This window comes from Catharus ustulatus, chromosome 16, assembly GCF_009819885.2.
Source record: "Catharus ustulatus isolate bCatUst1 chromosome 16, bCatUst1.pri.v2, whole genome shotgun sequence".
NCBI classification, from domain to species: domain Eukaryota; kingdom Metazoa; phylum Chordata; class Aves; order Passeriformes; family Turdidae; genus Catharus; species Catharus ustulatus.
Window position 1 is genome coordinate 2,404,688 of NC_046236.1, and position 13,334 is coordinate 2,418,021.

General features: G+C 44.8%; 1 protein-coding gene across 5 annotated transcripts in view; it reads left to right on the forward strand.

Annotated features, from left to right (window-relative positions):
* ADCY9 (adenylate cyclase 9) overlaps positions 1 to 13,334 on the forward strand; it is a 90,985-nt gene that overhangs the window by 49,610 nt on the left and 28,041 nt on the right. For all 5 annotated transcript variants that reach the window (XR_004419546.2, XR_006163067.1, XR_004419547.1 and 2 more), the window contains 3 exons: positions 3,426 to 3,643; positions 8,088 to 8,190; positions 11,492 to 11,700. Coding sequence is in view for 2 of the 5 variants with exons in the window: in XM_033073850.1 (XP_032929741.1) it covers positions 3,426 to 3,643; positions 8,088 to 8,190; positions 11,492 to 11,700 (530 nt within the window). In the remaining 3 variants the exon portion in view is untranslated. The remainder of the gene's footprint in view (positions 1 to 3,425; positions 3,644 to 8,087; positions 8,191 to 11,491; positions 11,701 to 13,334) is intronic.

Below are 13,334 nucleotides of genomic sequence, written 5' to 3' on the forward strand. Positions count from 1 at the left end.
ACTTTGTAGACATGCTGTGAGACAGTGATCTTGTTCTTCACGTCTGTCTTACAGCTCTTCTCGCTGGTGAAGCTGACTGAAAAACTTGCCAGCACTGTTACCACTGCTGAGGCACTACATTAATCTGTGTTTGTCCCTCTCTGTCTGTTCTTGGCCTTTTGTCTCATGCTTAAACTGTAAGCTCAGAAGCAGGGCCTGCCTTACTGGGCTGTAGGGTGTGTTACACTGCAGTTCTGTGCCAGAGTTCCAGGAAACAGCCTAAGAAAAGAATAAAATCGTGATCCCTTGAGCCCTGAGGGAGGTGTCAGCTGGGACTTGTCTCAAACCAGCTTGAGATCTCTGAGACAGAGAACATGTGGGAGATCTGCCTGGGCTGCCAAGATGGTAGGCAGGAGATGCTTCTTCCCCAGGTGGCCTCTGCCCACGTTCAGGAATCTCCAAGAACTGACTGAAGAGGGATTGTCCTTAGGTACCAACTGCCTGGTTTAAGTTGCTTCCTACTGTAGCTGCATTGGCTTCATGTGTGTGAATCAGCAAGTCATCTGACCTTCCTTGGAGGAGATTTGTATACAGAGTTGAGGAAGAGGTCTGTAATTGCACTGGAGGAATTGCAGTGGAGCCCAAATCGCACGCCCTCCTTGAGTTTGGTTCGGTTATTGCTCTGCCAGTGATGGGAGCTGTGTCATGGCTAGCACTAAGTCTGGGATGCCTGTTCAACTGAAAGCTCAAACAACAGCCACATGCACAAAGTTGCTGTGGCATTTGATTCCCAAGACTTCCTCGCAGCCTCAGCTCTCTTGGGAAGAAGAGCCATAAGCTCCCTCTACCCATGTCTGTTCCCTTCCCACACCGCATGCTGCCCTCATGTCCCCTGTCTTTAGGGAATGTTAATGATGTTTAATCATATCCTTGGACAACCTCTGGAGCCTCCTTGTCTCTTGATGAGAGGAAACTCCACACCAAGTCTCCAAGTTCTCAGGGAAACCCTGCAGCCTGTTGCCTTCAGAAGTCCCAGTACATTGGAACTAACATTTAATAAATAGGGATTTTCTCCTACACAAACAGTTTCATACTCTAATCCCTGCCTGTTAAGATTAACAGAGCACATAGAAACCTTGAGCAGACTGAAGGGAAGAATTTTCTTGAGGATTTGAGCCTTTGCCAAGGAGCTAAAGAGAAAGTCCATGCTGACCTTCTTTGAAAGAGAGAAATTTTCACTGCATTTTTCAGATGATCTTGAGGAACAGCGGGGAAAGCAGACAGTGCATAGGAGTCCAAATCTTTTATTTGAACTGATCATAGCAGAAACTGTGGGTTCTTGCTTATTACTTTTCAAGCAACAAATGACTGGAGTGGTGAGGAAGAGGAGAAAGATTGTTTCGTGGGGGGGAAAAAAGGCAGCTATGATTCAGTTTTTCTCTAAGTCTCAGGTTCTTCTGGGAAATGCTCTGAGCAGATACAATCTTTAGCAGAAGTTAATAAAAACTAACTCCCCAAAACAATGAAGGCTCTTCCCTAAGAGCTGGTTGGTGAGTTTATTTGGTTTCCCTTTGCTAGTCCTCCTCACCTCAAAAGCTCTGCCCTGGCTCTGCAGGGTGCTCCATAGTCCTGATCCCTCTGGGCAGGCTGGATCACCTGGCAGAGGTGTAGGAGGACTTGCTCAGGAGCTGCTCAATGTTCCTCCTAGAAAAGAGCCTGGTGCCTTTTCATGTGAGAAGTTCTTGTGCCTGTGCCTTACAGGAGTGTCCCTCTGTCCTGGGGCTCTTGGTGAGCCCCTGCTGGGATCTGTGGCTGGAATCCCCTTTCCCTTCTGGTGATTATGGTCTGCAGCAAAGCATTGGCAGCACACCAAGGAAACCACCCCATTTCCTATTCCTTCCTCAGCTGCTGTCACTGTGCTGGGAACACCTGCAAGCTGCCAAAACAACTGTTGTGAGGGCTAGAAGGGAGCAGACTGGAATCCTTCCATCTCCCGGCTCCCAGCGCGTGCCTCCGGGCTCACACCTCGGTCAGGGCAGCCCGAGGGTGGGGATCCCACATCCCCCCGGGAGGGAGGGAGGAAGGGGAAGCACAACCCACCTCCCTCCTGCTTTTCCTGTAGCTCCAGGGAACCATTCCAACACACCTTGTTATGGCTTTAGCTCTGGAGGTCTTGGCTGTGACAGGAGCCAAGCGCTTCCTGACTCTTCCCTGCCCGGGGTTCTCCTGCTGCCCCCTCAGTTTTGTCTCTTCCTTGGCTGTGTCTGAACCTTTCCCTTCACCTGGCTGGGTTCACCTCCTTTGCTTCACACAAGGAAATGGGATTGATTTTGCATGGGCAGCCAGAAAGGAGATATTTTTTTAACTTGAACTAAGTTGATTTTACAATGTCAGTAACATATTTCAGCACGTGGCTGGGGTGGTGATGATATTTATGGTGCTTATTTATGGTCACTGTGGTGGCATCCAAGAATAGTCTTCTGGAGGAGCTTGTCACTTCTGTACAAGCAGGAATGGAGAAACTTCTGTCATGAGTGGGCTTCAGGATGAGGATAAATGCTACATGATAAGTGATAAGATATGGAGGGGGGAGATGAGCGCTCAAATATGCCAAGTTTGCTCTGTGTTTGCATTTGAAAATTATCCTGACTAACTGCATTCATTTTCATTCTAACCACACTTAGCTCTCTAATTCTTTTGGAATTGCTTCAGTACATATTGGTCTAGGTCAAACAAAATGTAAAAGAGGGAACTTCAAGCTCCATGAAAACAGAATGATTTTTGTTTAAAAGTAATTTGTGGTCTCCAATGACAGCAGCATTGGTGATACTGTGTAGCTAAGCCATGTTGCAAGCTGTTGTCAGAATTAAAGCTGTCTTAACTAATACAAATGAATAAAAAAGCAGAAAAAAAGAAGTATGTCTTAGGGAAGGAAATGCAGTTTAATTTGCAGGAGTTTTTGTTGGTGGTGAGATGTTGTTGGCTGTTCCCACAGGCGGGGTAGAGGGGGAACCTCTGGGAAGGTAGTGGGCAGGGGAAGGATCAGCAAGGGCTGGCAGAGTGAGCTGTGTCATGACCAGGGAGAGTCAGCACAGACTAAATGTGTATTTATAAAGCTTTTTAGAAGAATCTCGACTGTAAGATGAGTGAATGAAATTTGGCCTTGTGGTTGGTTGTCACTGAGTGTGTGCAAATGTGCTTTGTTTTCTGCTCCTTAGAGAGGTGGTTCATAAAAAGCACAAAGGTGGCACCTAAACAGGCACATGGGAGGTGTGGGAGACCCATGCACAGGAAATGTGAATGGATTCAGGGCAGGGGGAGTTTGGTCTTTGTGGTCAGGGGCTGAGGGAAGAACTTCCTTCTCTCAGTTTTTGCTCCTTGCAACCTCTTCTGTCTGTTCTTAACCACTGCCATGCCCTGGGTGTGTTCTGCTCTCTGTTGTCCAGGCTCCAGGAGGACACAGTCCAAAGACTCAGAATGGGCTTCTGAGCCCTCCCCAGGAGGAGAAGCTCAGCAACAGCCAGACCTCTCTGTATGAGATGCTGCAGGAGAAGGGGCGCTGGGGCGGGGTGAGCCTGGATCAGTCAGCCCTGCTCCCTCTGAGGTTCAAAAACATCCGAGAAAAGACAGATGCCCACTTCGTGGATGTGATTAAAGAAGACAGGTAAGGAAAAGGAGCTGTGCAGTGTAAAATCCTCTGAAGGTGAGAAGGAAGTGCTTTAGTATTTGTGTGCTTTTTGTCTGATTGCAGTAATTGTTGTCAGCATATAACATGTTATAAATGTTCTGATTTTAGTCTTTGTGCTGTTCAAACTGCAGTAGAAACTTGAAACGTCAGAAACTTTCTGTTTAAAATAAGTAAAGCCAGTTTTTCATTGCTTCTGTGGTGAGCAGTCCTCCTGTCAGTCCTCCTTCAGTTGAATCTTTGAATGGGAAATTGCTTTTGAAATCTCTTGTCACAAAGTTGAACTCTATTTTGTCATCCAAGGTCCTATTAATGCATGCAGTGGGTACCTTCCTCTGCAATTTAAGGTGTAACATAAAATCTGAGCCACAAAACTCACATTTTTTATAGTAAAACATCTGATAACATGTGACTAATCATGAAATCCTACTGAGCTTGGAAGCAGAATTAATAGGAGTGAATTCTCATGGACTTAACTGTCTACTTAAATGTTGTAAAATGAGTTTATTTCAAACAAAAAGGCTTATTGTGGGCAGAGGAAATACTCTTCAAAATTTAGTAGTGTGGGATTTTTACCAACACACAACCATATCTCCATTATGGCAGTGACTTGACTGGAGCAGCTAAACAGGTAGCTTGAGTTTGTTCTTATTTATGGCTGTTTTTATTTTTGTTTCATTGCTTCCACTCAGATTGAGGGTATTTTATCTAAATATCCTTGAAACTGTGTTCTCCTATGGACTCAGCAGTTTGGAACAGGGACACCATCACCTTTATGGAAACATGACTTAGGCAGGGAGAGGTGAGAGGGACACAGGAGTCCCTCTTGAGTCTCTTACCTAGATTTTCTCACTTTACCTTTCTCCTGTTGCCAGCTTGAGTTAAAATTTAGGGTTCTTTATTGTTTTTCTCAGTGTGTGGTCTCTCATTAGTGGCTGAGAATGGAGATTTAGCTGATATTTCTAAATATTAGAAAATAGATGGATTGGGAACGTCCAAATGTTGGCAGAAATCAGCCAGAGCAAAGAGGAATATTGTTTAAAAGGTAACCAGCACTCTGCAAACTGGAAGTTACAGAAGTAGCTTAATTTCTGCAGCTGCTCTGCTGAAGATACCTTGCTCAAGTTCTTGTGTTCTGGTGCTTTCTTTCTTCCTCCATTCCCAAAATGGGTAATTTTTTTCTGATTTGGAAGGAGTACGATGATTTGAGATCAGTCAAAGCCTGACTTTTTTTTGGTCCCAATTAAATATCATCATTACCATATTAAGTGGGCCATTTCTTGTTGCCAGGGAAACTTCTCTGCTGAGTTCAGTTCATGTAAACATAACTTTCCAAAAATAATCTTCTGATTAATTAGATCTATGCAAAATGCCTTAAGCCTACCAGTTTACACTGATTTTTTCAACATTTCTCAATGAGAAATGATATAGAGTAAGCCATTTTTAAAATGTTCTTGGTCCCCTTCTGTAAAACATAATTGTTGGTCTTGTATGCAGTATCTCTGAGGATCTTTGAATGGGAATTGGAGGTGTCTCAGGGAGGAGACCAAACTTCCTGTGGTCATTTTACAGGAATCCCCATTTTCACTGAGTTTTGCTGTGTTGGTTTGATGCTATTGCAAAGCCAAGTGATCTCCCCTGAGCACTGAGCAGTGATTTCCACTGCAGAGCACTGGGATAGAAATTCCTGTTAACAGAGAATACTTAACCCAGATATGGTGATAAAGTGCATCAATTAATCCCACAGCTCCTGCAGAGCTGGGAAGGGTTACACATCTCCTGGGGGGATTCAGGACTTGTACACTGCATTAGGAAACTGCCTGGGGCTAGCTGGGAGGAAATGCTGGACACTGGGGATATTGAGCTCATCTGTGTGGCTGAGAGTTTTTTGCATGCCAAGATTTCACCTTGGAGCTGATACCTTGGCACAAGTCCAATGTTCTTTTAAAATAATATTAATAAAGACAGTATTAGTGGGGCATGTTTGTGTTAGTACATTATAAAAGAATCCTTTCCTGAAAGTTACCAGTTCTTACAACTTGGTTCTCTCTATTTGACAAACAGTGAATACTTCCAGCTTTGAGTCTGGCTTTACTTCTGTAAAAATCCTGTGCTTTGTTCGTTTTAACCTTACTGTGTTCTTTAAAAGAAAACTAGTAGTAGTGCAATAATATAGAATATTTGAGCTTAATTTCACTGGGAATATCCTCAAAGGATTCTTGGTTTGAGGATTTTTGTTTCCAGCAAAAATTAGATATTCCTTAGGTTATAAAACATTTGAAGTACAAGAAGCAAGTACTCATATGTGCAGGGCAGTATTCACAATGATCTCTGCAGACTTCCAGAGCAGACATGTATGAAGCTCCCCCAGAACTGGGTTCTGTGCAGCCCTTCATCCCCTCCTTGGGGCATTTTCTTGTTTAAATACTTTTTCATTATTTTAAATTTTTTTTTTCTTTCATTTTTCACTTCCCAGTCTTGCTTGATCTGGGGAATACCCTGTGCTGAGAGGCAGAGGCCTCCTGGGGAGCAGATTATGTACTTGACTGTTTCATCAAGTGGGATCTTCCTTTTGGAGACAGAAGGAGCTGACAGGGAGCTGAGGAGGCCCCAGGAATGCTCCCTTCTCCCTGCTTCCATCGTGTTCCACCTTCTGTTTCGTGCTGCACTGTGGAGCTGGACTGTTCCTCCTACAATCACCACCTCCACTGAGCTTCCCTGCAGGAAGGAAGGAAGGGGATTTGACAGTACTTTAAATACAACAAACCCAAAAGCTTTCAAAATTGTTATCATAAGATGCTCTTAGAAATGTCTAAGAAAGGTGAGGAATGAAGACAAGGAATAATGACAGGGAGGGGGGTGACTCAAGTGAATACATCCTGTCATTCCTTCAGAGTATCTTGATAATTGTAATGTATTGGCCAAGGCCAGAATGTTTAAAGGTCACCAGGTATTTGCCATATTCATGCTTGGACTCCTTTGTCTTCTCTAGCATCAGTCTAGGAATCTGTGTTTGGTTGATCTTGCATCTGAGTTTAAAAAAAAGGCTTCCCAACATGCCATCTTATGCTGAGAGCTTGTACTTCCAAGAAAACCTCTTAGGCAAGAGGTCCATAAAAATAAACAGAAAATAACCCTGAAACCAAACCCCCTTAAAAAAGAATTCAGGCACAGACAAGCTCTGTAGGATCTTTCTTTCAGCTTCTTCATCTGCTTGGAATTTGACCTCATGTGCATCTCTGGTTTTTGCTCAGAGTCACCAGCTTGGAAATTGCCCACTCTGACTGTGGCTTTGGTGCTGCAGTTCCCAGGGTGGGAATAGCACTGGGAAAGCAACCACCCCATTTTAGATTCAGAGAGATTTTAGAAACAATTCCCTGTACCTAACACAGGGAATCAGTTGCTTGAAAATGAGAGGAGGTTCGCAGGCAGGGTGTGTTTGGAAGCTGCACAGAGCCACAAGTGCCTCAAGCAGCTGTGACCTTGCTCTGTGACCCTGGGCACCAAGCACTTGGTGCTCTCAAGTGCCTTCAGCTCCCTGGCACCTGCTCAGGGCAGCCAAGGTTGGCAGATCAGTGCCATCAGGAAACGTCATTCATAAACCTCATAGTGCCAGTGCAAAACTCAGCTTTTCATTTTCTTCCAGAGAATGGAAAATAAACCCAGCTTGTAATGATTGAAGCCTCTTTGATGTTCTTGTGGGTTTTTTTCACCTTCTGTGGAAAAGATGAAGGTGAAGGAGGGCATAAACACCCTCTGGTAGATGCTGCCTCTGGGTTCCTTAGCCCTGATGTCATTAGTGGTCATTGCTTTGGTTGATGGTGCAGGTCATTCCGAATCTCCCATTTCAGGAGTAAATCTCAGCTCTTCATCTCTTCTCTGCAACCCAGATCATTAAGGGAATGTTCCCAGTTGAGTTACTGAGTTATTTTAGTCTCTGAAATAACAAGAAACTGCTTTCTAACTGTTTTCTAAAATGGGCAATGGTTTGTTTTTCCCCCCATAACAATTTGTCACCTTTGTCATCCTTGGCTTGCTTTGAGCTGTAGAATTCCACCCAAGACACAAATATCCCACAGCCACGTGTCTCCAGAGGTTGTGTGTCTGTAGCAGCAATTAACCTTTACTATTTGCTGGCTTATGTTACAATTGTCTGTACTCATCAGTTAGATCTGGTAAATTTTTGGAAGGACTTGTTAGACTCTTCCTGGAAATATAAAAGTTTGCTTTTTTTGTGGAATATTTCCTTTGACTGAGCGAGTGATGTGGGTAAGAGGATACTTTGGTGATCAAGAAAGAAGAAAAACCACAGGAACTTCAAAGCCAAGTTCCAGCATCCCTAGAAACAGCAGCCACAGACTTGGGGGGGCCTGAAGGAGATACAGCTGAACAAACTGATGTTGATTTTGTCTTCTCTCTCCAGCCTCATGAAAGATTACTTCTTTAAACCACCTATTAACAAGCTGAGCCTCAACTTCTTGGATCAGGATTTGGAGATGGCCTACAGGACGAGCTACCAGGAAGAGGTATGTTCCTACTGGCATTGGTTTCTGTCTAAGCCACTGTCTGTCCTTGGGTTTTTAACATATTTTGTTGCAGTTGTTTCATGACAAGGGTCATGAAATGTCAAATGTGATTTGCTACTCGGTATTGCTGTCTCTAAAAACAGTCTGCTTTCAGTTTATTATAGAATTATGGCATGGTTTGGGTTGGAAAGGACCTTAAAGCCCATCTCATTCTACCCCCTGCCATGGGCAGGGACACCTTCCACTGTCCCAGGCTGCTCCAAACCCCATCCAGCCTGGCCTTGGACACTGCCAGGGATCCAGGGGCAGCCACAGCTTCTCTGGGCACCCTGTGCCCAGGAACAATTCCTTCCCAATATCCCATCCATCCCTGCCCTCTGGCAGTGGGAAACCATTCCCCCTTGTCTTGTTACCCCAGGCCATCATCAAAGTCCCTCTCCTGCTCTCCTGGAGCCCCTTTAGGCTCTGGAAGGGCTCTGAGGTGTCCCTGGAGCCTTCTCTGCTCCAGGCTGAGCACCCCCAGCATCTCGAGCCTGACATCAGAGCAGAGGAGTTCCAGCCCTTGGATCATCTTTTTCCATGCCCTGAGTCTAGTCCTGTATTTGGGCTGGAAATCTGAGGTACACTGATTACTTCTCACCTGTATTTTCTCCATGTTCAGATTAAGGTTTTAAGTCTTTAGGGTGGCCAGAGAGCCATGCTGAGATGGTAAGGACTATCACTCACCAAAGTAAAGGATCAATTGCTGCTTGTCTTCTCATGAAATATTCTAACTTTGAGAATGGTAACTCGGAGTTTGATTCTTGTTTAGTCACAATCTCATGGTTTTCCCTGTGGAATCCAAACCTGTGTTGAATTCAAGTGTCCTGATTCCATAAGTGTGCTGCATTCAGATACAGGCAGCTCAAAACCCTGGAATTGTAAGGAGCAGTGGAACTCGGTGTTTCCTTCAGGATTCTGCAGCTCTTTAATTCCCTTGGGGGCTAATAATATCACAGGCTTTCCACAGCACTGGATTTCCTTGCCTGACTGACAGGAACTAGCAAGATAGTTTAAATTCACCTAGAGTGACATTAGGTGTCACTTAGAACTGAGGCTGTATTTCCACCAGTAGCTGAACATTTGCTGCCAAGAAATGGCAATTGCTCTGCCCTCCTTGCTCCTCCTGCTCCCTGCTCCTTCTAATGGCTCTGGTGCTTCTCAGCCTTCCCTGCTGGGAGCAGTTCATCTACTGACCTAGCATAAAATATTCATGGGTTTTTTTTCTGTTTGGGGTGCTTTCTCTTCCCACCTCAGGCTGGTTTGTGCTGTGTTGGAGCAGCAGCAGCTCTGGAGAGGTTGGCAAGTGCCAGAGCCAGCACGAGATAAGCGTCCGGCAGCAGGAAGGGGAATGGGCCCTTCCCTTCCAGCAGCACTGAGCTCTCGATTTGGGTGATCCATCTGCAGAATTGCATCAGGATAAATTAGGTGTGGGTTTCTTTTCTTCCCAGTATATCCTGCATCTGAGGGCAGCAGGATTTCTCCTGCTGCTTGTTGCTTTCAGTTCTGGGCAGTGCTGTCACATTCTCCTTAGCAATATTTGCTTGTTTTCCAATACTTCCAGGTGACACCTAACTTAATTTATTTTGTTTTATCAAAGGAAAGCCCGGTTGTGTTGCAGTTCAGTCTCTTCACTTTGGTCAGGAGCTCCATACTCATCCTGCAGCACAGTAATTTAGTGGTATCTCTCTGCATAAAATTCCTGTAGCAGCAACAGGGACAAACTTCCTGTGGGATGCAGCCTGCAAAATTTGCAAACTATGCAGAAAATAGTAAATCAAGTAGTTTCCAGTGGAAAGATTGGAATGAGAAGCAAAGCAGAGATAGTAAAGCATAAACAGATGGACCTATTAATGTGGCTATGTAGGAAATTCCTAGAGAGAGCAGGAATGGCCTGTGCATTTTGTTAGTGGCAAGCTAATAATTTGAAAATTATTACATAAACCTCCTTGACGGTGGTAATTTTCACTCTCTAATAGTAACTCTGCAGCACTGGGACAAAAAAACTGTTAAAGCTTTAATGTTAGCAGAGTTCTGGTTCAAAACAACAATGAAATCTTCTTTTGGAGAGTGAAAAGATTTGACAACAGTCCAGGTTCTCTAATGGCCTGGCAGTCAGTGACTTCCAGCACCCCTGAATTCAGCTCTGATTATTCAGTGCCAGCTGCATGCTCAGGTTGTGATCCCTCTCTGGAATCAGCTCTGCTTCCCAAGAGCCTTAATCTGTTCTCATTTGGAAATGAAGGCACTACTTAGCACTATTAGAGCATCTTTAACTCTGTCACTTGGGGACACAGTGCTGCTTCCCTTAATTCAATTGATGGGACTTCATGAGTGGATGGACAGGATTCTGCTACCCCTTCAGGTTAAAAGGTAATTTTGGCACTGAAGTGATGCTGGCTGGATTTATTAGGTTGCAGAGAAGTACAAATGAGGAACAAGTTTGTTTCACAGTATTGCTGATGACAGGAAATGTTCTGAGGAGCATAAGAAACTTCCAAATTAAACCAGAGCGCTCCGGCTGAGCGCCTTCGTGGTGACATTGGTAAGATGATTTCTGGTTTTCTTTGACACTTGCTTTCTGTGGTCTCTTGGGCAGATACAAACTCTCCTAGGACTGGGCTCACCTTCATAAGCCAGGATGTGGCTGGCTTTTAGCAGGACTGGCCATGGTAGCACAAAGCACAGCTGCACAAGCACTGGGCCAGGCCAGGATGGGATGGGAATGTGTGGTGAGGGGTTATGGAAGAGCAGAATTTGGTGTCCGTGGCTCTGATCAGTTTGGATTACACAGCTTTTAATCTGGTCTGAAAGGGAGATGTGAATTCTGCCACAGGAGCTGTGTCTGTGAAGTGGTGTTTGGAGGGTTTTTTTAACCATCAGGGCTAAAAAGGTTATAATAAAATCTGTTATTATTTTAAATTAAAATGATAACATTTTGAAAGAAAATATCCCATAACTTATCTTCTACTTATTATATTTATGTTTCTTTGCATAGAATAGTCAATTTTCATGTTGTTTTATTTCTGTATCATAATAGTGTGTAAAAATCACTCCAGGCCTGGAGGCTGTGCCACCAATACTTTTCTTCAACACAGCCATCAAACCACCTCTTCTGCTTTTTCTTTCCAACCAGTGCTTACACTGGATTAATGAAGTGGCCAAAATTTCTTCATTCCTTTATTTATTAGGAGCTGCTGTTCATCATCCAGCAAAATAGCATTTATTCCTTTTCATCCCTCAATCCATGTATTCCACACAGGTTATAAGGAATGCTCCAGTGAAGACATTTGCCAGTGCAACCTTTAGCTCACTCCTGGACGTGTTCCTGTCCACCACAGTCTTCCTCATCCTCTCCATCACGTGTTTCCTCAAGCACGGGATGGTGGCGTCGCCTCCTCCTCCTGCGGCCGTCGTGGTGTTCGTCATCGCCATCCTGCTGGAAGTGCTGTCCCTTGTCGTCTCCATCAGGTAAGGAAGTGTCACAAAGTCTGCAGATTGCAGGGAGAGCTGCACTGATGCCTGGCTCGGGAACATTTTGTTTGACAGCATCCCAGGAGCTCGCTTGGACGGGCTGGAAGGCTTGAAGAGCAGAGTGAGTGCAGCCAAGCTCGCAGCACATCTTGTGCAGGGAGGGCTCTGGCTGCAGGAATTGCAGTAGAATTGTGACTTTGATAGAGATCACTTAGGGAAATGGAATCTGCACCCCATCCCTACCCCTGTTACTGCTCCTTGGGATGCCAAGTGCCACTGTAAGTCTTCTCTCCTCACAGGACTGTCAGAATTCAGACAGAAAACTTTTATCTGTCCTGCAAACAAACGCACCCAAAAACCACTCCTTTAAACTCCAAGATAAAAGGACAGAGTTCTGGGGTTAAAACTGACAGCATGTATCAGAGCTGCAAAGAGCAGTGCTGCCCTCAAAGAAAGAAGAGAAATTGCTAAAGGCACATTGTGTCTGTCCAGAATTATTATTTTTTAAAGTTTCATGGGTTAATGTTGAGATAGTTCATGTTTTCTGTGTCTGACATGTAACAGGAATACAGTGTTTCCCCAGAAGGGAGGAGGCACTTGGCACTTTGTCTCTGCAGAAGGGGTAGCACTTGGCAGGGCTGTGCTCAGAGGTGCCAACCCCACACCTGAACCCTTGTCCTGCCCCTCAGCCTCTGCTGTGACCTCGGCAGACTTGGCTGCAGGTGCCTGGTTTTTAACAGCAGCTCCTCATTGCCCATTTGCACCCAGTCACCCCAGTGCTGGGGTGTTCTGGGCTTCCAAGACGCTGCTGTGATAGCTGCTCCATCCCCAGGGTTACTCACACCTTCAGTGCAGCTCATCCTCTCCTAGGTGTGCTGGGTGATCTACACAGATACCCCGTGTAACCTGTCATTAACCCAGATGATCAGCTGTTAATGAGCTGTTTGTTTGTCTGGAGGTGTAGGAGGGAGTTCACTCTGCTCTCCTCATCCCCGTGTTCCCTGCACTTCCCTGACACAGCAGCAGGGTCAGGGTGGTGTGTGCAAACGGGTGTCCTCTCCAAGAGCTCTGCAGATCTGTCAAGAATCTGTCAGTCAAAATGCTTTTGTAATTATGAGCTGAAGCAATTTCTGCTGTTGTTTCAAAAGAAACAAGAAATTGCAGTTTGCACTCTTATTTTGACTTTGCAGGGTTGAGGTAAAAAATACTGAATTAATGCTTTAGTCACTGAAGGAAGTTTGTACCCCACTGGGCATATAAATGTGTGCAAGTGGATTTACATCAAAGCTGGCATGTGGAGTAGAGAGAAGCCATCTATGAAATGCTTTTAAAGATAGCATTTCTTAGCAGGAATGTTTGGTTGTTGCAATTTGAATAGTTTTTAGAAAATCTAGAAATTCAGAGAGTTAAAAGCTGTACAGGGAGATGGTTGAACAGGTAGAGTTGTCATTCTAAACTGTGTTAATTGTTGCTCTGTCCTCTTTCTTGCATCAGAAATGCATTTTCCCCTCTGCAAAAGTTTCTGCACTCTGGTTTGGGTGGGGCAGAAGTGTTTCAGGCAGTTTAATGTGCACAGGCAGCTCGTTTGGTGGCCATGAACTTATTCTGCTGTGATCAGCTCAAGCACCACT